We start from the raw sequence: 26,637 nt of genomic DNA on the forward strand, positions 1-26,637 counted from the left end.
CCATTGTACTGTAACACTGTACAACACACTGTAAATTTAGATGTGTACAATCATGTTTTGAATTACCATTTCTCTGCTTATATTACTTAAACTAATTTCTTTCATAACCAAGAACATAAATAAAAATTGGAGTCATTAAGTGAGGTGACCTTTTGGCTTTCATTTTCATACACCACATAACAGAACCATCTCAGCTTCCTTTCTCCTTGCTCTTCACATTTTTTCTTCTGTCTGGGGGAGAACTAAGTTAACATCACGTTCAAAAATTAATCTTTTTAAATAGGCTCAGCTGCCATAACTCATAGAAGCCTCTGAAGCCAAAACCCTCAAACATCCTGCTTCCCCAAACATTTTTGATGACCAAATGTAGCTGACTAGGACCTCCAGTAGGTTTTCTTGTGCCTTTTTTCCTTTGTAAATAGATTTGTGTAACACTTCCAAGGTCAAGGATGTTTAAAAACTGCTTTTCCCCCACAACCTCTCCATATCTTTTATACCTTTATATAAGTCAGGCTTTCAGTGTGTCCACATCTCCTTGTTTGCTGCCCTATCAAATAATTTTCCTAATTTTTTTCAATGTGATTTTATTTTTTTTAAACATGAATACTCAACTGATTCTGTGGTTTGTTTTTTGTTTTATTAAGTGAACTTGTATTAGAATGAAAGTGCTAGATAATCCTAAAAATCATCAGGAACATTAAAAGCTGCAGCTATTTACAGGCTTGAAAGATTTGACAGTATTCCTTTAAATTAATTGCTTGTAGAGGGGGTATCTGACAACTGTTTCCCCTGATTCTAACTAAAATCACTGACATTCTATATGTAATGAAGATGACTAAGTACACTACAATATTGACATCAATTTACTACATAGAATACAATGCACTAACAGGAATACATTATATCAAGGTATATCACAATATTGTAAAGGCCAAATCGTTAAGCAGCAAGCATGTGAGGTATTTCATGATCATTCGTAGTGGTCCATTGAAAGACATCCAGCAATATGTATTGTACAACATAAACATAAATATACATGCAGAGAACTAATTGTATTATGCTGGGTTTTAACATTAAGTTTCATTCCAAATTATACTGGACATCTGTAACAAAGTCCTAGAAGAGATTATTTTTTTTTTAATTCTCATCTATTATACTAACCACAAGCAAACACCGCTTGTCACCTTGTAAACTTCCACATCACTTCAGTAGCCACACAGACTGAATAAAGGAAAACAACCTGGCTTCTGCATCAAATTCAGGCACAAAAAATTCAAAAATTCATATTTTTAAAAAAATCCTTCCTAAATGTAGAAATACGACATACAACAGCTTAGTTGATTTTTAAAATGTAATTTTGCAGGCAAAGGAAAAGGCAAATTTGTTTCATAAAACAGAACAATCTGAACATAAATTGTCAATCCAGGAATTTTAGACTTTCAGCAGACAGCACGAATGCAAATGTTATCAGGAAAAAAAGGCTACTTTGCCAATGCTTTGCACTACTAGTTATAAGAGAAGATAAGGGCAAGCAGCAAGGTTTCTGCAATTTGCTACTGAACAAGTAAGCACGTTCTAATACTTAAAAAAAAAACCAACTAAAAAAGCTAGAAAAAACCCTCATTTTTTCAGGGAGTCATGGCTGCAGATGAGACTTGACACAGACACATTAGACATGGTTTCATTTCCAGTCCTCTTCTCATTCAGATTTTCAGTCACCTCCTTCAAACAAAATCCAGGACAATACTTGCTTGCCCTTAACCCATTGGCCTGATGATGACTGGCTCTCCACAGCACAGCGTGTGAGGATAAAATTGTTACATGCTTGTAACTTGGGGAAGAAGCCGGCTTTATTGATGGCTCCGTGCCCACTGCTCTTTTCTTTCTGACACCGGATAAACGGATTGTCACCTCATGTGAATCTCAAGCTCAATGGGATAAGAAAGGCAGAGAGACCTTTTGCAGGGATTTTAGCAGCTGGTTTTAAAAAGCCCAGCTGAAGATGCACTAGTAGCAATTTTCATAAGCCTGTTAACTAATTCAAATCTGGACAGATTCTCACAGAGGAAAAAGCCACACACCACACTTGCTGCTCAGGGCTAATCACAGGTGCCTCAGCATTTTATCTACAGGCCTGCCTGCACCTCTCTAAATATTCCTCAGTAAGCGCTGATATTTTGCCTTTAGCAAAGCAAAGGCTACGGGTACAACAAGTAAAAGCCCACATCTCAGTTTACATACCAAGTCTAAAGCACAGGAGACTATCACAAACCAAGGAGCTGCAAATTACTACTTGCAACCTCTATGCTACTTACAAACAGCATCTTATTTTGGACAGTTATTTTTCTTTTACAAACTTCTGTTCATTTACACTAAACACGTCACGCATGATATACATAATTAACATGCTCAGCCACACTCAAGACTGGGCATGACCAATTCTTCACAGGTGCACAGAAGCACCCACAAAGTTTATCAGCAGTATGATATTACAAGCAAGTCTACACTTTTTAAATTTACTCCATAGCTAACTACTCTATTTTAAAGTTAAAAGAAGAAGAAAAATCAGCCTAAAGCCAAAGAAAAGCCACATAAATTCTCAGGAGAAAGAGTCCGTGCTCTTTCAGTCAAGTCACTCAAAACAAGGGCCTTTCACTGAGAACATTAAGTAGCCTTAAGTACAGATACACACAGAAAGAATATCCACACCCAGAAGTTAAAATCCAATTTCTATTATTAAGTAAAGTGATGTTAACACTAAACTAGTTAAAGACAGTTTCTGGCTCATTAGAAACAAAAGCAAAAATATTCTATCCAAAAAATCTGAACAAGGTTTTCCAGATTCAAGTAAGAACAGCTCACCCTAAACTTATCAGGATTTTTCTTCTTCCCTGAAAAAGAACAGATCCATTTTACTAAACTACCACCATTTGGTGGCAAAAAAGATGCCATTTTATCAGCCTGATAACACACATTTATTTTATTTCTAGACATTAAGAGGTTTCTCTTTTCCTCACCCTAGAAATCAGCAACACTTATTCAAAAAGTAACATCTACAAGATTCAACATTAGATTTCACTTCAAACAGCCCTTCAAGCACTAGGGTGAGTTATCAAAATACTGCAAAGTATTTCAAATTCCTATCATAATTTGAGAAGCATGTTATCACTCTTGGATGTAATATTTCAGTAAGCATAGGTTACTCAGGATCATTCCACTGAAGAACTGGTGAGCACTGGTCTGAAGGTAAGAAACTGTTCCTAGAGGCACCACGCATACCGAAGAAAGTGAGCATTTCAGCACAGAAGTCACTTGTCTACAATACTGGAACCCCAATGAAATTTGAACCCTCTAAGTCTTAAAAAATTAATTGAACAATGTGACACAGAAGGAACTTTATTCAAAATAAATGCATTTCCTGACAAAATATCAGAAGAATTAACCAAAGTAATGCTTGAGTAAAGAAAGAATTTTGAAAGCTAAAAAGAACAGGTTTTTATTTGTTTGCAGCTCTATCATAAAAAGATTTCTCAAGTGTAACAGTGGAGACATTTAACAGTTTGACAAGACACATTCTTATCAAACATTGTATTTGGTAGATGCTTAGTATTTTCCCACTTTGGCATGGACAAATGCAATTACAAATACAAGTTAAGTTTAAAAGATGCCACTGAGATCTACAGATTACTACAACTGCATTTGAGATCCAATGTCAGGTAAAGCTTCTATTGTTTTGTTTGGTTTGGTACCATTCCAAGATACTCGACTACTTGGGAACACTTCTCTCCCCAGCTTGGCAAACCTGTGTTTCAAATAATGGCCATTTACACATACTTTGATAGGAACCTACAAAATCCTGCTTCTTTATACCGAATCAGTACACATCATCAGAATGGAAGACAAGCAAGAAGCATCCTTGCAAGTTTCCAGCTAACAAAAACTTTTTGTTACTTCTTTGGTGCTCATCTTGTCACATTCCATTTCCCTGTTCTACTGACATACAGGTACTCAACAGTGACAGGCCTATTTTTTAAATCAAAATAAAAGATTAAGATTATGGAAGAGATACCCCAGTAGTGTCTTGTCAAATAGTAAATATTTTATATATACCTTTAGCTTACTCTGCTCCATTTTGTATAAAATCACAGGATGTCAAAGCAAGGAAGAAAGGTCAGTCAAGCTGGGCAAGAGACATACTGTCACCAGATTCCACGCTGACATTAATATTTTTATATCATAGTGAGACTGCTCAAGTATCAAAGCAAAGGCTAGGAGGCAATTTTAGTCATAACATTGCATCAGAATTATGATATCACACTGCATACCCACAAGTAAATTTTTAGGGGACCATACACAGTAAGTTACAATACCTGAGGTTTAGTGCATTCCTGTGAGCCAAAATGAAATGAATGCCATATAGGAGGAAAGGAAAAGATGAACATTATCAGACATGCCATAGTACATTCCACCACTATGAAGATAATGTTAAATTTATGTTAATGAGGGTCCACCATCTCCTACAAGCTGACTCTACTGCATAAAGCCATGCCACAACTGAGAGTACTGCATTTAATTTTTTATTCTTGGAAAGCATGGCCTAGCAACTTCATTTAAAGCTCTACATTTTGCATACGTTTTCAGAAAGATGTAGAACTCCTTCAGAAAATACTTTGAACTTTCTGAAGAAAAGCATTCGGAGACTACTGCAAATAAAGCATTAATAATATACCCAAGACCAAAAAAAAAAAAAAAAAAAAAAAAATCATTCTACATAGTAACTACAGATTTAGGGTAAACCAAAACCTAAGAAAATTACATATTTTGTGAAGATTTTGAGGAGCTATCAAAGCAGCTTTATTAATTTGAAACTCATGTACCTGAAAACCTAGACCAGAATATACCCACAAGGACTGAAAACAAATGCATCATATTAATCCTTTTCAACTTGAATTTAACACATTATTTACTGCAATATCTGAACATCTGCATTTTTTTCATGCTGCTTTATTTATCCAAAACTAAGAAGAACGAAAGATGAGACCCTGACAGATGCTGACTAAAGAATAGACGGGCAACAAGCCCACGAGATATGTGTTATGTTTTGAATTCCCGTGTTTCAAAAATCTCTGCTTTCTTCAGTAAGTTTTTCAAGAAATTAAGACTAAAAAAATGAGGTCAAGGGACATAAAATAGGAAAGGAGAAAAGACAACGCAGCCTTTAACATGTATGGTTAAAGCGATAGAAATAATACTGCTAGCAGAAGTAAATGAGAGAACAATGTATACAAGATCACCAAATACTGTAAAATAGGAGGGAATGGGCCAGCATGAAGAGTCTTGACTACATCGTAAAACTCATTTGAGACTGACTCATTTGCTTTGGGTAAGGAAGGGGGGGGGGGAAGTCAGTCATATGCCTCATATTATACTTTTTACAGCAACATTTGACTGTAATTATTGCAAATTTTACAGTTTATTTGGCAATCTCTTCCAACTCAATATGAAATCTCGCTTGCAATGAATTTCCCAACACATACACAAAATCATTATGAACTCGCACAACAGAATGGCACACAATGGGCTTTTGCTCTTAGTACCAGTTAAGCTTAAGAAAATTCATTAGGCATACCTAAAGTGAAATTTATACAACAGGCAAGGACCTACAAATGCAAATGGCACTGTGTGTAATCTAAATATTGCCCTTCTAGAGTTAGATAAAAATCACACTAGAACTGTTTGCTAAGCACAACATACACATCTAAATACTACGAAGAAAAGCAATTTTTCCTGTAGTTCCTACGAAGTCCAATACTACACACGTATTTTTCCAAAAACAGACTAGTAAAACGTTTCATCTTCAAACTAAGTGAACTGGCTCAATACGTATTAAATTTAGAGGCAATTAAAACTGCACTGAAAATTAAACCATTAAAAGCTGTTGTATAAACAAAAACAAATTGTTGGCATAAAATGTAATTATTCAACTCATGAGGAAAAGCCTGTATAATTAACAGATGTAATCAAACATCTACACACTTACAGATGCACATTGAATATACAGGGAACTGGCAAACAAGGCAAAGAATAAGGATAAAAAAGGAAAAACGGGGAAAAAAACAAAAAACCAAACAACCCTGCATTGGATCAAAGACAGTATTTTAAAAACACTAAAGCTCTAATCCTGCAAATTTATATGCATGTAGCTTATACTGTGCAAAAATTAGCCCAACGAACTCAATGAGATTAGATATGCACAAAGTTATTTATGTGAATGCCTTTACGGTTCTAGTAGATTTGAGGTCTTAAATAAATGAGAGCCAAAGACAAACAGCTTTTCCAGTATTTTGCTTACAGTTGTAATCAATACCAAACAAACACATTAATCTAATAGAGTTTTTCTCAATTTAAAAGCCATATAAAATATTTTTTATTTTCATCTCAAGAGAAAGCCCGGAAGCTTTCCACATACAAGATTACCCCAATGAAGAAAACAGAAATCAAGTAAAATGACTAAATGATCTCCCTGATGATGGGCAGACTACGTAGCTCACTGAAACCCCAGAATAAAGGGCTCTTGAGGCAGAGACCAGTAAAGGTTAATCTGACATTTAAATTCTGGATACCAAAATGAAATGACAGATTTAATCCAAGAATCTGGCCTACTGCAATGCAGCACAGTCCCTCCTGGGCAACCACTGTTACCATATATGTGAATGGGTGTTTCACAACTGAACTTTTAACACTGTACACTAAACTATTCGTACAGTAACAATATCAAAAGGAAACGAGAACATAATTTCTTTCACAATTTCAAATATATGTATAATAAGTCCAAATAATGACTGGACATTCATGGTCATAAGAAATGTGCTTTCAACCCTGAACTAAGATGCAAGCTGCACACACGTTCACGTACTGATGGAGTCAAATTCACAGTATTTTAAGGGGAAACTTCCCTACCAAAGCACACTTGTTTAAAGATGCCAGCAAGTTTAGCCATTTTGATTGGCTTATTTTCAGTAATTTTCCTGTTTACGTTTCTGTGAACCATAAATACAGACAGCTTACCGTATGGTAGCCTCTAGGTAGAGGTGGCTTCCCCACAGGATAAGGGTCAACAGTATCAATAATTGTTTGTCGCTCCCCTTTTTGGTTGATTTTCCTAAATCTTCTTCGAGATTGCCTATGAGAAGCTTGACGTTGAAAATACTCCTCATTTTCATCCATGTAATCAACCTACAATAGATGCAAGAGAGTGTCATTTCCCACAAGAAATAAAAATGTTTCTTGTTAGAAAAACAACAAATCCTGTTCTCAAACAATGGCAGTTAGCTTTCAATTTCCTGCATTTTAAGCACTAATAGTGAAACCACTACTTTAAAAAAAAAACCAAAAAACAAAAAAAAACCCACTGCTATGAACAGTATCAGTGAATACGGCCAGTTTTCAAAACTGACAGAAGAAAAATCTTCTCCCTTCCTCTCCCACTTCTTACTCTTGCATAAATACAAACATTTCACTACTCAATATGTTACAAAAAGAAAACTGGTATGAGAAAGAATTTGGTAGTTTTCCTACTGACCTCTGTCACTTGGTATCTTCCCTAACCAACCTATGGCAAAGGCTTTGCTCCTTTATAGACATTACTGGTTTTATTGTTTACTGCAAATAATTTGAAGACATAAAAGAAGGATTTCTAATAGACTGAGCTTACATAAAAACAAATCCCTTCAAAACAGCAAGAGGGAGAATAAAAAATACCTATTAGGTATATCCTAATATATATCAGCCATCTCAGTTTCAGACTTTTCAAAGTAATAGTCCTAAATTACACACAACAGTATACTGCAATGAAAATATTTGAACTAGGAATTCTGGTTTTCCTGAAAAGGAACAATCTTTTTACAGTAATTTGGCTGAAAATCAACATCTCTTCTGTGTTGACCCAACTAATAGAAACCTTACGCAAAACTAACAGGGAAATGGGGGGGGGGGGGGGGGCGGGGGGAGAGGGGGAAAAACCACAACTGTCAGCACTGCCTATCTATAGGGACTCAGTTAACTCCTATTCACTTCCACCCCCCAGGGATAAACAGTATTTCTGAAGATGTAGGTAGGAGCTTACAAAACACCTTGCGAGGTTCCTCCATATTTCTCAGCACATAGAAGAGATTTAGACAAAAGATTACTCAGAATTTGCAGTGTGTCTGTCAGAAGTATCACGTATTAGTCAGCTCAAGTCACTAAATACACCTTTCAGTGTACTAATACAAGGGGATGAGCACAGGAAGAGCTTACCCCCCCGCCACTGAGCATCTGTTTCACATCTGACACAGTTCCACTCACACCTGACACCTCTCCCCCTTCTCCTCCCCACAAAGCGACTCCATCCAGCCCAGAGACTGAAAGTTACCGCGCCCAACAAACTCTGGGGATGGGATTCTTTCTATTCAAGGTACAACTATTCCTTTGAAAGGCTGGATTGAAGTCAAATGTTTCATTTCAGCTTTCCCAAAACTCTAGTTGTTGGTCTGGGGGGTTTTTTTGGACTAATATGACACATGTGGGAGTACCTGCCCCAGCCCAACATTACCCATCAGTCTAAAAGATGACAAGATTTCTTGTGGATTCTTGTTTAGTCATCTCCTTTCCCCATGTCCATCCTTAAATCTCTTCTTTGTAACTTACTGAGGAATCAGGAGACAGACATCCCCAACTAAATTGTATCCTTCTAGTGGTGAGAGTAACACAAACTGGTCAGACAAGTCAAGGGGCCAGTGGGGAGGCATAAAGGGCTGCTGCTGAGGAGCTGCTCCTCTACAAAGTAAAGTTACAGAGAGCTTTATTTAGGGATAGCAAAAAAGCAACTGGCATTCTCATGTATGCTTTCTGTGTCTCCATAGCTCCATAAGACAATTTTCTTAATTAGAATTGGAAGAGGGAGATACATAATCAAATGATAGAAAAAGATCCCATTATACAATCATCTTTATCTGCTTATAGCGAAATCACAAAGAGCTTAAAACCCACGAAAGCATGCCTGCATTTGCATGAAGATAAGCTAAAAAGCTACTTTTTTTAACAACCAACTTTAACAGAGTAACCTAATCTCTCTGCAAGCCTAAAGCTATACCACAATTTCCTGAGCTTCCACAAATTTTACAGAAACTTTAGGAAAAGAATGCTCAGTGTCACAGCCAGTATCTGAACTATCATCTATATATGGCTTAGATAACCGTCTTGCCGGTATTAGTAATCGATGACTTCTCAATGACAGAGAAAAACATTTAGCCCATTGGTTATGCCTTTGTTCAGGTGGGCAACTACAAAACTTTCAAGCCTGTGAACCCTCAGAGACAATGCTGTTCTGCCACTGGACCACAGCAGTTACTGCTAATAAATAACCTTCACCCAGAAAAGTTGGTAGAATTTTAAAATGTTCAAACTGCTTCTTAAAACTTCAGACAGCTGAGAAGAAATATTTCATTCAATCAACTATTTATTACTTTAGCTAAAATGAGATTAATCCTTTAAAGCATCTTTGCCTACCTATAATAATAAAACAGCTTAAAAAACCCAAAAGCCATACACAAAAACGCCACAAACTGTTCTGCTGTTCTGCTAGCAGAAGAAAACTTCAGTTTTACAAGAAATCTGCAAGAGTAAATGTAACAACAATAAAAAGATACCTTTATCACTCAAACAATGCAAGTATGTGTGCAAAGAATGCCAAGAAAATTATGTATGACATCTTAGATTTATAAAAAGATCATGTGCAAAACAGAAAACTCTTCAAGTTTTACTGGAAGTTGAAGTGTTACCAAAGCTGGCCTGTAAAATCTGAAACAAACTGAATGAAAATATTCTTACCACAATCATTTCAGATGGCTCTAAAACAATGCATTCACAGCCACGCCTGAAGCTTCCTGCAGAACGCTTGCCAAAACTGAAGAACAGAAATAGTTCAATCAGAACAGAAGTCAGACTTACAACACAATCCATAAGCATATTTGCATCTTCTCCAGATATTGTAAAGCACAGAAGAAAAAAAAAAATGTACTTACCTCTGTATGAAACAAGTTTTCATGCATATGTCCTTTGACAAGTAACTAATACCCAAGGACACCACCAGCTGTGTATTTTGTATTTATATAGTTTGCCAAGAGTATTTGCTAAGTAATTCTATCAACACTAAAACAAGTGTCAATCAAGTGGTGTCTACAGAAGATGCATGGGTGATTCTGAACTACATTACAGAGTTTGATCTAGTATCTTCTGGCATTACAGCATTAAGTTACCTAAGCTATCTGCATTTCTATAGAGAAAGCTAACTAGCATACTAAGGAAAGAATGAAAAGCCTGATCAACTTCAATTAGCTCTTTTTTACTTAAAATAAATTAACAAAATAAGTATGCTGAAAGCGAGGGTATTCCCAAATTGAAGATGAGGACAAAAGGTTGTTCTGCTTTTCCTGACACATTCTCACCTTAGTGCAATAATTAAGCATAATACTATTTTGCTTCCTGTAGGATAAAATAGAAAGCTATTTTAATTTCAGTTTCTGAAGTGCTCTGCCTGTATTAAATGAATATGTGTGTCTCTGCAGGCTTAACTGCAAAGAATCCTCAAAATGCAGCAGTAAAGGTGGAATGCAGAGAACCAGTACATAATTCAGTGAAATACAAAACCTTTATTTTTAGATCCTTAATCATACGCCATCAGAAGAAAAGACAACCAGCTAAAGTTAGTTTCTGGGGTGTGTGCTTCCCCTGCCAGGTAGTTCGTATTTAAGCCTGCCAGGTCAACACCAGATCTTTCCCGTTGCAGAGAGGAAGGCAGGATAGAAGTCAAAACAGCTGGACCTTCAGGACCCCTCTTGCAGCTTGCTGTAACACATGTGCCCTAAAATCTGCCAAGGGCCAAGGAACCATTTAGCCATTCCCTTTCTTCAACTGGCACTGTGCAACAGGCATGGAAATCCTTCCTATCTGAAGCTCACAGGGCAACAGCTGTCACGTAAGTTTATGAAAAGCAAACCAGACTCAATATAATTGTAAATCAGTAAATCTGAACTTTACCCAAGCCTGTAACACACAACCATAGTGACACACTTAAGCTATGACTTTGTTTGTGAAAAGTAACTTTTTAAAGCTTTATTTCATAACAAGCAAACTGAAGAACTTCATACACCATTTGGAAGAGTGTAGCTAGCCAGTTTATATCTATTCTGCTATCCCACCTACTGATTAGTAGAAATGAACAATTTAACTTGCTACCACAAAGGCTAATCTCTTGACAACAGCACGTTTATAGCTCAAAAAGAAGGCAGTCAGATATTGAAAAGAAGTGCCAGCTGTGCTTATTCATCAAAATAATAATCGCATTTAATGGTACATGGGACTTCTACAATAGAAAAAATTTTCCAGAATACTAAGCCCCTTGAAAAGAAACATTCAATAAAGAAGTCTCTCGACAAAATGTTATTTTCCTAGGGGCAAACACATGCTTCCTCCTATAGTCCAGCAACAAAACACAGGGTGCTTTGCTTTACAATGCCATCTTGAATTTTATACCATTTCAACTACTCTTTAAGAGACCAGAAAATGAAGCCATTATCTTGATTCACTAGACTGTCGCAGAAATTACAAACTTATTTTCTTGGTCATTAACCTGATCCATATACACAGTTTTTCCTTAAAAAAAAGGAAAGGAAGGGGTGAGAAAGGAAAGTAAAACACCTCAATGACTGAAAAACAAAAGTGCAAAAATGGTGATTAGGAAGCCACCTTATTTGATATTCTAACTGAAAACAAACACAGAAATACTCCCTTTTCTCTTGTAGATACTTGTCCCCCTTTTTGTAACCATTGGTTTTGGTCTGGAATACACTATTGCTGTATTTTTTGCCAGGTCACTTTCTAGCCTCACAGCAAACACCAATTTCAATAGAAAATGCACATACACTTTTCCAGTCCACCATTTCTTCTTCCTCTATTGCTGTCTGTAAGTATCAGCTTTAAACTTCTGTCCATTGCTAATCACTTTTGACAGCCAAAAGTTTCAAGCTTTAGCAAACTCAGTAAAAAGCAGCAGCTTGTTTTGGATGTGCTTTTGAGCTCTTGAATAACTTGTTTGGATTTTACCCTTCAGCACAAGGGAACAGTAGTCAACATATTAAGACAGCAGGCATGCATTGAGCTACTATAAAGAATATTCTTAATTTCTGTTCCCAGTATCACACTGATTCTTGCAGCAAATAACCATGTCATCACTGTACTGCTCAGATTCCTATGACAGCACAAAATTTATCAAAGCAGACAGTGCATCACACATGCATATTATCTTTGACCAAAGATCACGAGGCTTTTCAGGCTGCAAACAAACTCCATAATCTTTGTGAAGTATTGTAGGCCAGACAAGTAAATCAAGGCAGAAAGTTAAATGACCCTTCAAGTGTTGCAGTTCTCAGATACGCCACACCAGCTAAACCTCTTGACTTCCAATCTGCTACTGGAAATTCATCATCAGTGAGGAATTCAGGTAACCAGGGAGAATTAGGAATGTCTCTTGTGACTGTCCACTATATCTGGACATTTCAGAAGTGTCCAACTCTGACTTTAGTAGAACATCCATCACAGTTTTGCATACTATCTGTTGCAGAACCACACTGCAATACCTACACACAGTCACACAAACAGCTGTTGACATGCAACTGAGGAACAACAGGGGTCTTTGGGCTTCACCAATCCCGCTGTTTCAGTTCAGAAGACTGATATCAAAGTCAATTCTACCAGAATTAATTTATTTGTCAGAGCTTCCCACAAGAGCAAAAAGCAAGGACCAACAAAGGAGGACTTCAGTGACACCCTTCTCTAGCTGAAATCCCTAGCTGCAGTAACCAGCCACGAGGTACAGGAAAGCCACCAAACAAACGATTTAAAGTTAAGATTTTAAAGTTATTTAAAACATTAATAAGCAGTAAAAAGAAGCAAATACCCAACACATAATACAGTCTGTTTACTGAGCCGATCAAAAACCCCAAGCTGCACAGCTTTTTATAAAATACCTTATATGTTACATATAATAATATAAATCATCATACATAGAGAGGGGAACTTCATACAAGGGACCACAAGCTGGCACCCAAGCTAGCTTGAGGGATGCCAGGTAACACACAGAAACAGGAGCAGCAGACGAAGTTTCAGTGAAGGGCTGACATACTCTGTAATAACCAGCTTTGTTTCAGTAACTTTTGCTAGACACTGTTCTTTCCAAATGTTGATGCCACACTTCCCGGAGAAAGTCAGTTTGACTGCCCAGATTTATCACAACATACACAGTCTACATGAGCAGTGGCTAGCTAAAATAAAACATAGAGAGCCTTTATTAGCGGGTTTCAATGGATAGGGCTTTGACAAATGTATTCCTCCCCCTACTGTAGTGTGAAATAAGCCTATGGATATATGACTTCACTATGGAGGTTACAGTTAAATCACACGTTTATTTTTAAAATGTGGTAGAGAATTGTACCTAATAGACACTTCACATTTGGTTGTACCATATCCTTCCTTAATAACATTAATTAGAGTTGTCTTAATACATAAAGATAAAATCTCTTCCTACCTAAGCCTTATTCATTTCAACTTCTAAAAATATCTCATTTGCAACTATTAAGTCAGTGATATACCTGAGAGAACCATACAACATCCAGCAAATCACCTGAGAAGGGATGTAGAGGTTATATCAGTAATTTGGATAGCCAGAAGGCTGTCTGGTTAGGATATTGCTGCCTCACCTAAATTCCCCAAAGATCCTTGTTTTGCAGCAGCTTTTCCAACACTTTTTCTCCCTGCTACCACATAAGCTCTGACTTGAGGCTCCTTGAGTATTAAACTTCACAGATGTTCTCCTTAGTACCTGTCCTAGAGGCAATTTCACTTCTGGAGTCCTTTTCTGTCACAGTTACTTTTATTCCCCATAAAGCTACTGAGTGCATGATATGAATGTAAAACAACCTTAAAAAAATACCTTAAAGATATATAAAACAATTTTATTTGCAGGAATCTACTTTACAGTAGCAAATTTGAAAGTGGCTGATTAAAAAAATAATTATATCTTAGAAGGCTAGATACTGTGCCCAAGCAACTGCTCCCTAACTATACTAATTCCCTGAAGCAACTGACAAAAGTCCAATTTCCCACTTGACTATTCAAAAGCATTATTTCCAAATAAATTTGTTAGTACTAAATAAACCCTTTTGCTCACTGTATTAAAAACAGGTATTTTAATTCATATAAGTAACTTATAACTTCATTTCCATTCTAATGCATTCTAAAATGGAGTTTACACTGACTGTCGATGACAGTGCCCTTCTCTGTAAGCGTACCTTACTATATACGTATCTTGGAACTCATTATACTCAAAACATACACAGTTGGTTAAAGAACAGATGTATTACAGTTTACAACACACTAATTAATAGCAGACAAGTTTTAAGGGAAAGCTAAGGGTTTCATGTTTCCAAAGATTGCACTTCACTTTCAGTTTTCATTAAAAACACCTTTACAATTATAAAACTACAATCAGTGCAAATATGTCAGCAGCTAACAAACAGCAAAAGGAGAATAATTTAAGACCACTGACTGCATTTATTCCCCTTCAAGTTTATTACATGTACTAATAAAACAAAACAACAAAGTATCTCAATTAAATGAAACACCTAGAGCTACAAGCAACACATTAAATTTTATAAGCGCTTACACACAGAGACAGCCAAAAACTTCCAGGTATTGAGGGTGACTCCTTCTATCCTTTCTATTATCATCGTGACACTGGAGAGCAACGCAGCTTTCTCCAGACGTGACCCATCCATTGCCCCAGGTCCCCAGACATACTGGTACATGCACACACAGACGCTCTTTTCAAAGCTCACAGGCAAGGCGGCAGCTACTGAAGAGGGAACATTTCCCTATCAGCATTCAGCCCTGTCCCCTCGCCCTGGGCCTCCACATTCCTGTTTTCACGTCAGCCCAGCTCCCAAATGGAAAATTATTTCTCAGCACTGGAATGTAAACGCATTCATCAAAAACGATGCAGAATCTGAATAAAACTCCACTGACGACAAACACCAAGAAAAAGTTTTTCACTGAGAAGCCCTTTTCTTCCTCCCTCTTTAAAGATCAAGGATCACTCACAGAAAACCCAATTTCACCAGTAACAACTATTTTGAAAAGGACATATAAAAATGTAGGGTTTCCCCCATAATGTGTCTAAACATTTATTTCTTTTGATATTCACCACCTTGCATTAGCTTAAAGTAATAATTAATCCCCCTATGTTTTGCAACTCTTAGTAAAACTACATCTAAGTCTCACAAAGCAAGCTCCACAAAGTGTGATCATCTATATAGTGCGCATTCTTCAACACATTAAGTGCAAAATACTCTTATAGTTTTATGTATTTATAAATGCAATATTTGGAACAAAGCTGCTAGTTTAGAATAAAGTATTTAATTGGCATTTCCTCTAAGTCAAAAAGCATATTCCATTTAGACATGTTCTAATGCAAGGAAAAATACAAGTAAAAGATTTTCTTGTTTCTCAAGTTCTTAGAATTTTCTGTGGTATATTTATGGAAAAAAATAAATTCAATGTAAGTCTTGCTTAAAAAAAAATCTACAACATATTAGAAATAGAAACACAATGCATGAGTATTGCAACAATTTGTGCTAAAACTCTAGAAATCAGATATTCAAAAACTTTCTTTGTCCTGAAATTTTCAAATGGGATGTACTATGGGTGTAAGATCAATGCTGTGCAATATTTGCCAGTGCAGGACTTCCAAATACACGCGGACATCAAAGTAAATATTTTCCCTCTTCCACCTTCCATGAAACCAGTCCTTTTCTCTTTGAGACTGTACTTGAATAAATCTTCAAGCATAAGGCTATGCACAGCTGAGTTCAGTTTTTCGAGTTTTTAACATACTCGTGATAAAAACAAGATCTTAAGCTACATAAACCAAATACTTCCCAACTAATTTTGTGAAAATGACATTGCTTCAGCTGACATCTATCTTTAGGAGGATCACCAAAAACTTCCAAAATGAAAAACAGAGGGATTGCATTAAGCACATTTAGAATTTGAAGTTGTGTAAGACAGAGCCTTCACCTGCTATTAGGTAGCACCCACCCTGCAAACGCTGTTACTGCCGTCACTATTGACGTTCAAGTGCTCTCTGCTGTGTTTTTCACCTTCCCTCTACCCTCCAGCTTCTCAAACTCGGAGCTCAGAGGAGCCACCGTTCCTCTGCATGATCATTTGCCACAGGTCCCGCCTGCACGTGCTGCCTGGTGCTGGTTCCTCATACCAGCGCCGTGACCTCAGCCACGACCAGCAGCTGCTTTCCATCACTGTGTCAATTATTCTCTGACAATACAGAAGCAAACATGTGCAGAATGTCTGGTCTCCGACAAACCCCAAAGTCAAATCTTGATGCAGCAATCAACACTTAACTTGCAACAATGCCAAAATGCTTAGATGTAGGTCTAAAGCAAACCAGTCACGCTGAATTCCTGAATTAAATATTATTGAGCAGTATTTAGTAGATGTCTAAATAGGGAAAAAAATGGGGACTATATTCTATCGGGGAATAGAGATTCTTCAAATCCTTCACTCTATTTGGGATACAGAGTGAAGGATTCAGTCAAGTTCCTCCTCCTGTGTCTTTTTCTATTAAAACACATCACATTTCATTTTGCTACATCCAGATTAGAATGAAAAACATCAGTCCCTCTTAACGGCTTATTCTAACCAAGCTAGGTTTATAGCTGGCTTTCAGTGAATGTGCTGTGAAACCCAGACTGTTCCTCCCACCAACTCACCCTTGCCAGGGATGAAATAAAAAGGAAGTTACAATTTAGAAGTGTGTATACATGCACAAGCCATCCCTAGGGGAAGGCTTAAGTGTTCTGACGAAAACTAAATTTGGCATGGCCATTTTCTGACCCCTCAGAAAAAAAAGACAGAGCCCTTCATGCATGCAGAGCAGCTCTATCGGGAACAGCCTTCTGCTGGGCATGATGCAAGGAAGGAAGGCAGCAGCAGGTTTCCCCACACTTAAAGCTGCACAATGGAAACCATGAAAACAAGGATTTGTCAACTAAAAGACAGAGGCTCTTCATCAGATAATTTGATCTTCTATATAATATAGGCTGACTTCTCTGATTCTGATTGAAATTAGTGCCTGTCTTTTAGAAACAGGCAAATATGCAAGTGAAGCCCAAGTTGGTTTTGACTGGTGTTAAATATTACTTCTTGATTAAAAAATGGCAGTCATCTGCATATCAAAATAATCAGTAGATTCACATTTTTCTTTTTCTTTTTCTTTTTTTCTTTTAACTCACGTAATTCTCACAATGTTATTACGTTTCCAGTAATTTATTTTTTTTCGAGCGAGAGCAAAGAGCTGCTTCACAGAAATGGTTTTCAGTTGAAAGGAAAATTGAGATGCTGGCAACTGGAATATGAGTTGAAGAGGCATTTGTGGACCTGTCACTGTTTGCAAATCCTGGAGACATGAGCTCACTACATACCATGGATAAGGATGATTAGACTTATCCAGCGTTATACGATAGCTTAGATGTTTACAGTCTCAGATACAACAGCTCATATGTCAGGGAAGGGACTTACTTGCAACATCAGAGCTAAGTACATGCCACTTAATAAGACTTTGGAGCAGGGGTGTTTCACAAGAGAAAAAAGAAAAACAGTCCTCAAACATCACTGCAGCTCCTTGCTGGACCTAGGATGCAAACTACCCACTGCTGTGGAGGAAGAAGAATCATGGGGTCAAGGGCAATAACACTGGTGCTGGAGCAAGAGGGTGTAAAGGCAGGAAGAGCCCAGCAAGTCAGACAGAGAATGCCAGATGACTAACCAGTCCATGTGAAGGACACCAAAATTATAGGATAAACACCTTAATAGTGTATTAATGCTTTAAATAATTCTGGCTAAAAATGTGTGCAAGCTAATCTGAACTCCAGCTGAAAGCTTTAGCAAACTTCATCAGTATTTTGAACACATTTAGTTAGCATCCTTACAGATGACAGACTATAGTACTTTATCAACATAATACTCATAGGGATTTTTCTTTTATGCAAATACAACGAAGATCAGAGGTTGCATTAATCTGGTAATTTATAGCTGACTAGTGAAAGCACTTCAAAAGAAATTCCTGAAAACTGACAGTGAATAATTTGAAATTAGCCAGATTCTGGAGGTTTGCTTCCAGAGAAAGTCCCTTCGGTCAACCCTTGAAACATATGCCTTGTAAACTTCACACAGTTTTTTCTTTTAGTACAGACTACTGTTTTGAAAAATGTGATTAATTTTGAAATTTTATCTAGTTAGAAGACTGATTACGGTAGCAAGTTTGACTAGTTTACGTAAAAAAAAATTAGTAAAGTTTCAAGTGTGTTGCTTTTCACTTCAGCTTTTTATAATGTTACCTTAAAACTAAAGTTAAGTTGAAAAATTATTAAAAACCCAATCTGAAAAAGTGCTATAAAGAAAAATGAATTGTTTTGCAAATTTACTGCAAATGGAGGTAGAGGCTCAGGGCTTTTAGAACAACAGGTGATCCTGAATACTTTTCAGACTAGAATACCATTTAGGGTACTTTGTGATTCTTTCTTTGTATATAACAAACAAGAGACATGTGTTTATGAAAATTTCCTGGAAAATCAAGATCTGTATTTATAAACTATATACACAAATATATAAACAAAACTGGAACATAGTGGTGGCAACAACAAAATTTAGCTTGTTGCAGCAGTTCAACTTTGCAGCATCTCTAGTATAGAAAGCCAGAAGGCAGGTACCTCATCAGAACAGCTGGCAGAAGAGATTTTTATTTGGAAAAATAAAAAAATCCCTGTTTGATTTTTAAATTAGAAGTTCTCATCTTATCTTGGAAAACATTCAAAGATGCAAGCTTTTTTCCTAACCTACTTTTTTTTTATTATTCCTTTTCTTTTAGACAAAAAAAAAAAGTATTTTAATAAATGGTTTGAATAAAGACAGCCTTGCTTATGCTTCATCTTATCATCTTAATGATGTCTGTGTTGTCATGGAGATTACTGTGACATCACAACATCTCCATAACAGTCTCAAAGAATGAGAAATAGTAGGAAAACATTACTTAAGAGGCAAGACCTTGTCTGAACATAATTTGGCTTATTAACATTCATGAAATTCATTAAAACAGAGGAGCATTTTTCCAACTTCATACAAAGCTGTTAGATGTTAGCTCCTAAATGAAGACTGTTTGGGTTTTTTACCTTGAAAAAGATATAGTAAGTTTTTTTAAGTCACCCTACAGACTTTCATAATGAAAGTATTGGAAACTGTCATCTTTTTTTAAAAAAAAAACAAAAACACACAAAAAAACCCAACAAAAATTTAGTGACTTCACAGGTCATCTAGGTTTTTAATAGTAAAATAAAACCATACATATTGACATTTTCCACCCCCAGTTACATGCCAAACTCATTCTATACAACAAATTCATTCACATGGAGGGCTAAACACGTGACCTCAATAACTAGTTTCCATACTCCCAGTGTAAATGAAAACAAACTGAAACAGTGAAGTAATAGTGGCAATTTTGGTTTAGCTATTTAAATAATAATTTGAAAATAAATTATCCCTCACTTAACATGTTACGCTATGTCTAGTGTCCCTGGATTTATGTTTCAGAAACATTCAAAAACATTAGTGTTACCTGACAGAAAACTCTCAGGCAAGTTAAAGTCTTCTACAGTACGGAATAACACTTTGTTAAAAACACTGTAGAAGAATTGCAGTAGCAGAATCATGCTAATAATCAAAACAATACTTTTTATTCCTTCCACTTTTCTGTAGTCCTGCAAATACATAAGTAAAAGTAATTATTTCACCTTATCAAGATTGTCCTTCACCGAAGCTGTCTATAGAAGTTCAAATCACCAGAGTTCCACATGAGGCAAAGAAAAGGCTCTTCCCCAAATATCCCAAACCTAAATGCAGGGACAGCCATCCCAGAATAGATTTACACTGGACTTCTCACAAGAGTTTTCTTGGACATTTTGTTTAAAAAAAGAAAAAAAGTTTTTTAAAAAAGCAAAACCCCACAGACATATAAATATATATATATATACACAAAAAAGAAGATTTTTCAGTTTTGCACTTGCATGCACAGGATGGACTCTTAAGGTATCTCTCGCCTGTTCTGTAGAGTACGCTAATTTTGGTGAGCATGATCTTCCACTCTGTATATTGTTTTAATTGTCTTTTAAATATAATTGTTCAGCAGTAATAAGTCATCTCCAATTTGAGGATTTAAATTGGTCCTCTCTGTCTGGTTAATTTTGCTCCCTAGGCTGGGAAAACTTCACCACCGTGCTCAAAAATGGTCTTTTTCTCCAGCGTATCGCCACCACCTCCTTGCTCTGCAGCGCACCCATTCCCCTCTCCACATGGGTATACTTCCCCCTCCTGGGTATTCTTTATGCTGTTTTTGCACAAAGTTCATTTTGTTGTTATTTTGGGGTAAGCAATGACCAGATAACTTCTCAGTTCATTACACTTAGAAAACTTGCCCATGAACCCAGGGAGCATGTGAAGCACACATGGTCTTCCTTTTACCCTCAGAAGGAGTCTCACAATGCAGTTTTTTCAAGCGGGGTTTTTTTATGTTTTGCAGGTTTGTACTAAAACTCAAAACTTTATATACTAATAAATTGAATCAGAAGGCACCTGAAATCAGAAGGAACGGATTGCAGAGCAGGTCATCTCACCAGCTGCAATATCAATTGTGAAAAAACAACAGTTTTCTTCTGATAGATAACTTTAAATAGCAATGTGAGCAGCAGTGAATATATCCAGGTATAACAGGTCTCACATTGAAATAACCACATACTTTATTACACAGAGAATTTTCCCCTCATTAACTTCTCAGAAAGAGCACTCCGTTTTTTTCCACAACCCTATATGTATGCAAGTAATTATCATTTCAGTTAACAGCTTTTTAATATTAAAATCCAGCTTGAAATTTTAGAAAGATACCAGTGAGATCTGTCAAAATCAAATGAAAATCACATAATTATAATGTACAGAAGAACAAAAGCAAAAGCAAAGATGAACAATGTTTCTGAGATTGATTACTGTTGTTAATTACTTCAAATGGTGACATGCTCCATTAGAAATCCTAATGCTGGGATTAAGAAGGTGTGTCTAACCAATGCAACAAAATAAGCTAGAGTCAGCAATAAAAAAAATTTACTGATTCAAGGCCACTTTTCTTGCAGCACATTTGAGAAACCAGGTATCAACTAAGCAGCACCAAAATTTTTCAACAATGAGAATACATCAACATCTTCAGGAAAACCAAATTTTCAGTGGAATTAATGTTTTTCCCGTCCATCCTAGAGAGCATTCTGAAACATTCCCATTGCCCCCCAAAAAGAAGCCCACAACTTCAGCACATTTTTCAAACACTATATGTGGTGTTATATATTGCAGCCATAATTTTAAACCCAACTTTCTAACATTTTAAAAAATGGGAAGTGAGAGCTGGTATCATTCATAGATGTCAAAGATTACATTTTCTCTATCAGCTACCTTCAAGAATTCTCGCCTTTCCTCTCCTTGCTTTCTCCTAAAACATTATCCCCCATGAATCTAGGCTGTTAAACCCCTCTGCTAAATTTTAATTTTTTTCTTCAGGTTCTTTTCAGTTACTCTAAGCTATAAAGACACATTCATGCTTGCACACACAAAAAATTATTCTATCCGTGTTACCTCAGATTTTGGTGTTCCTTAGCATTGGCTATATCCCATACTCATATCACACTGAAAAATTTTTGATTATACTTATTCTATAGTGCAAAAATAACTTTATTTGGTTCACAGGTGGGACTCACCATAAAAGCAATGGTTTGGATTTATACTGTTACATACTTTGTTTCTATGTTCCATACCGCAAATTCCTAAGCATAATTTTGTTATTAAAATATACACATTCAACTTTTTAGTATTTTTACACAGTTGAAGTTTCAATGGGGAAGAAAAACACCACTGACCTGAATAAAGCAGAACATAATAAAAGCCTACTTAATTTATTTTTTTTCTTGTTGATGTAGCAACAGTAGCAGGAAATGCCATCTTGACTTAGCTTACAATTACCACGTGTGAAACAATGAAAAACTGGAGCAGTGCAAGCACATTCAGATCTACAAGCCACCTACCACCAATTAATGGTGTCTCTCCTATGGAAAGTGTATGAAGTCATCAAAAACATTCTACCAATGCACTGGAGCATCAGCAGGTGACCCAGACCATCTCAAGTCCATCATCAGGTCATTCATATGGAAAAAGACAAAAGTCTGTAGCTCTAGGATATACACCTAGGAACTAGTACAAGGCTTGCATTTGTGAGGGCTTCTGAAGGTGGCTATTCTCCTAAATGAGAATCCCCATCCCTGAAAACCTTCCCCACCTGAAGGGGAATCAGAAATATTCAGGCTCACTTATAAATTTTTCAGGTCATCCGACACTTCCTGCTTCATTGTTACCTTCTCATCTCCTTGTTACAAACTTGGAAGAAAGCCTGGTAGCACTAGACCCACTACACTAGACTTCTATTTTTATTTTCAAAAGATGCCAACATAATAGATTAAGCCCCTCAACATTTTATCAGCTGTGCAAGAGCAAAATTCCAGGAGCGTTGAAATAATTGTTTTGACAGGAACACTGCCAGACAGCACCCAATCTCATAATTTAGGAACCGTGTCCTCTTCTATTTCCCAACACCTCTGATCCTGACAGCACACTTGGAAGATGACCAATTTCAAACCTCAATGAACTCTTCAATTTTTCAGCAGAACAGGAGACGGGGGGAATAAAGCAAAGTGTATGTAATACCAAATTCATTTAGCTGTAAAAATCATCTTAAGTATTCTTATCTTAAAAAATCCTGTACGCCACTTTCTGCAAACAGCAAGGACAGTTTCAGATGACATTACTGGTACAAGCAGCATGTGCTCTGCATCACGAACTTCGCTGTAACAGCAGGTGACATGACAAGACAAGGCCCTGTTAATTTATGGCTTGCTAATTCCGCTGCAGCCAGAGTTGAGACTGATTATGTCTCGGTGAGGAAGCCAGATTGGGGGAGCTGGACACCCTCCCTGCCAGCCAGCCCGCGAGGAGCTGGGTTCAGGGACAGAACCAGGGCAACTCCAGCTCTTCTGGCACCTCACAAGGAAGATGGTAATGCCACGCCAGAGCACTCCAGGCTTCGCTGGTAACACTGGCCACGATACCAACAGGAGATGAAGATATTCAAGGCCAAATCAGGCACTCCCCACAAAATGTTCCCTCTTGTAAGCAAGCTTTTGTTTTCTCCACAAGTTTGAGTCTCAAAAAGTCATCAGCCGCATGCACTGTGATAGTCTAATTTTGTGCTTGCAGGTAACGGTAAACATCTCCATCTAAAAGACTGCGTATGTCCTTTTGGGTAGATGCAGATGGTACAAAGCAATTAGGGCTAATTTCTCAATGTCTGTTTAAAATCCATTGAGAGAGATGCATGGTAGACATACACTCAGTCATAAATGGACTGACATCTCCCTAAGCTGAACGAAGAAAGAAGTTGGAGGTAGTGATCTCAGCCCTTCCTAGACTGAACTGTAAGATCACACTCCTTCACGCTTCGGTTTCAGTTGACGGACTGAAATGCTGAACCAAGGCACTGAAACCAAAGAGAAGTCACAATGGCATTGGGGGGCGGCCCCCAAGAACACCATATGCTATACCTTCCCAACAACCTATAGAGACAGTCATGAGAATGGCTTCAGAACAGCACTAGCGAGATACAGAAATCATGACGCAACAAACAGGTCAAGGGAAAATCCAGCAGCAGCAACTAGCAGCAAAAAATGAATGTTTTATATTAAAGAGTGAGAGTTGTGAGGGCAAGCTAAATTCAAAGCACACATTTTCACGTAATTTTTAAGTAGACTATAAACCATAGCCTGGGGAGTTATTTTTCTTTACAAAGAGCCAACGTATGGTCTTTGTGTTTCCATCATGACACTGTAAATCCTTAGACATAAGCAAAACTCAGAAAGAGGGAAAAGCTCAATAAGCTCAGCACAGCTCTCGATCAACTCCCTCTGCAGCTTAACTAAACCAGCAGCTCTCAAAAGCAAAACACTGAGCCTCCTTAAACCTGTTGTTCTAAAACTCAGGTTTCCTGCTCAGAGGAAAAAACAACAACAACCAACCACAAAACCCTTTTTAGGGGATTTTATTCTGGTTGAAATATTTGTGTATATTGATCACTAACTTAAAACACCAGTTTTGTTCTGTTCTAAGTTTCAGCTAGCAATAGCCATTATTAATAAACACTAAGTTGCAAATATATTAGGGTCATATTTTGAGGGAACAATTTTATCTTTGTGATTAAAACTATCTATCATTTTATTCACTGAAAAGATTGATCAAAGACAGTTCTCTCCAAAATTTAAACATATTATCAGTCAAATATATCTAAACCACACCAAACAGCATGTCCCCAGGGATCACAAAAATTAGGAAGTATGTTTCAGGATACATAAAGCTGTATAAATGCATGTACATAGCCAAGAGCTTTGCTCCAGCACTATTTACTCACATGCGTTACCTGTTAAAAAAAACCAACCCAAAACCAGCCAAAATCCCTAACTTTTTCTTCTGAGAGAGTTTACTTTCTTAAGTTAATCAGGACACACTTGGACAAGGACAAATCATTGCTGCACAAATTTAGTTTTATTATTGCTGTAAACACATTCAAAAGAAATCCATGATTTCTTTAATGGCTCTGCAGTAGAATTTGATATTCCATTCCAATTTTCACATTGTTTTAGTATAAGAAACTCCACAGGGCTAAAGCATCAATATTTAAATAGATAGATCTCTTAATTTTGAAGAGGAAAAAACCCAGATGTTCTCTCAACTTCAAAACTTAGTCTTTTAGTTAGAGGAAAGAGCTTAAATAATTGCTCTTGAATATAAAATCTGTGACTTGCCAAAGAGAGAGCATCCCTCCATCGCCATATGGAGAGGAGGGATCTGCTTGGGTGTGTCAGTACAGAAGGAAAAGAAGAGGCTAAAGCAAGGAAAGCGTGTAGATGAGTGAGCATTAAGAGCAAAGCCAGGTTTGCACATGGCAAGTTGGCATCACAGCATGCCCAAGCAGCCCAGCACACACCATCCAGAGAGCCTCTGAAGAATTCTAGGAGCAAAACAGAAAATCCCAAGCACCAGAGCCTACCAGTCTGAGAAAAACTGCCCAGCAATTCTGTATTTTGTTGCTAAGAGTTAGTTGCATCCTCCAGTCATGGAAGCCACGGGCAAGTATGAGGTTAGCTGTTGGAGATCTAGGAGACATTTATGTAGTGCAGCTCCAAGTCAAATAAGATGAGAGACCATGATGAAATTTACACTAGAAGCAAAGTCCTTGAACAAAAACCCCATGGGAAGTCTGAACAGCTGAACAAATGTGATGAGAGCACAGAGCTAACCTAGGGATGCTGGAGGCCATTCCAAAAGGTATTTTGAGAGACTGTCACATTACTGCTGCCAGTGACCACGTGAAAACACAGGAGAGCCAGGACAACCTTCAGGGCATTGTATTTTCTGCTCATTTATTTTCTGGACCTCATACATATACCTCATTCTACCATGTGAACTGCTTCAGGGTACAGATGCTCAGTGAAAGAGGTGAGGAGACCAAGTGTTAATATTTGTGCTAGTTTGGTGGTTGTTGTGGGAGAGGGTGAATTAAGGAATGTTTAGTTTGACGGTAGTATGTGCCTGATATGTTAAAAGGATTAAGTATGAAAAATGGTAATACTAAAATATGAGATGGGGGGGAAAAAAATAATCTTCCTCACATTAAGCCATCAGAATAAAATTTCATTGTTGCAATTTACAGAAATTAAATAGGAGAACTAGACTAAGCTTTACTTATGTAACCAAAAATATGGCAGCTTTAATTGTTTAGGTAAAAATTTTTTAAAACTCTGTAAATTTTCCCAAAATAATATATTAACTGAATAAAATCCAGCCTTACCTTATGAACACTATTTGCTAGCTCTTTATTTGGCATTTGAAGAAATACAAGCTAAACTACATTAGAATAGGGAAATAAAATTATACTCATGCTATTTTCACAAAACAGACCTGGTTTAGATGTTAAAAGTTTCCAAAGGAACTTTAGGACTTCATGTATTACAATATTCCATCTTGAACAATTTATAATTTTTTTAAATTCTGAATGAAAGACTTGTCAAGTAGCTACTTACAAGTAGTCTTACAAGTCACCCAGTACATTATATAACTTGGGCAAAACTGGCAGCTATTCCATTCATTTCAAACTATTTCAACCAGCAGCTATTTGACCACATTATTGCATTACAAAGTTGCTTATTTTTGGACTGCTATACTATTATTTAATTCTGATTTGAGTGAGAAAGCAGGGGGTGGTCATTTCTTATGCTTTTAGACAGTCTGGGTTTTATTTATTTATTACGACATTCTTCTTCCCTGACTATA

General features: G+C 36.9%; 1 protein-coding gene across 7 annotated transcripts in view; it reads right to left on the minus strand.

The window, feature by feature from the left end:
* RAPGEF2 (Rap guanine nucleotide exchange factor 2) overlaps nucleotides 1-26,637 on the minus strand; it is a 195,104-nt gene that overhangs the window by 83,000 nt on the left and 85,467 nt on the right. For 4 of the 7 annotated variants that reach the window (XM_037377687.1, XM_037377669.1, XM_037377642.1 and 1 more), the window contains exons 5-7: nucleotides 9,871-9,946; nucleotides 7,069-7,236; nucleotides 4,371-4,388 (exon numbers count right to left, since the gene is read on the minus strand). In XM_037377687.1, the coding sequence (XP_037233584.1) occupies nucleotides 4,371-4,388; nucleotides 7,069-7,236; nucleotides 9,871-9,946 (262 nt within the window). The remainder of the gene's footprint in view (nucleotides 1-4,370; nucleotides 4,389-7,068; nucleotides 7,237-9,870; nucleotides 9,947-26,637) is intronic. The other 3 variants (XM_037377697.1, XM_037377653.1, XM_037377677.1) reach the window with 1 other exon arrangement.

This window comes from Falco rusticolus, chromosome 1 (assembly GCF_015220075.1).
Source record: "Falco rusticolus isolate bFalRus1 chromosome 1, bFalRus1.pri, whole genome shotgun sequence".
NCBI classification, from domain to species: Eukaryota; Metazoa; Chordata; class Aves; order Falconiformes; family Falconidae; genus Falco; species Falco rusticolus.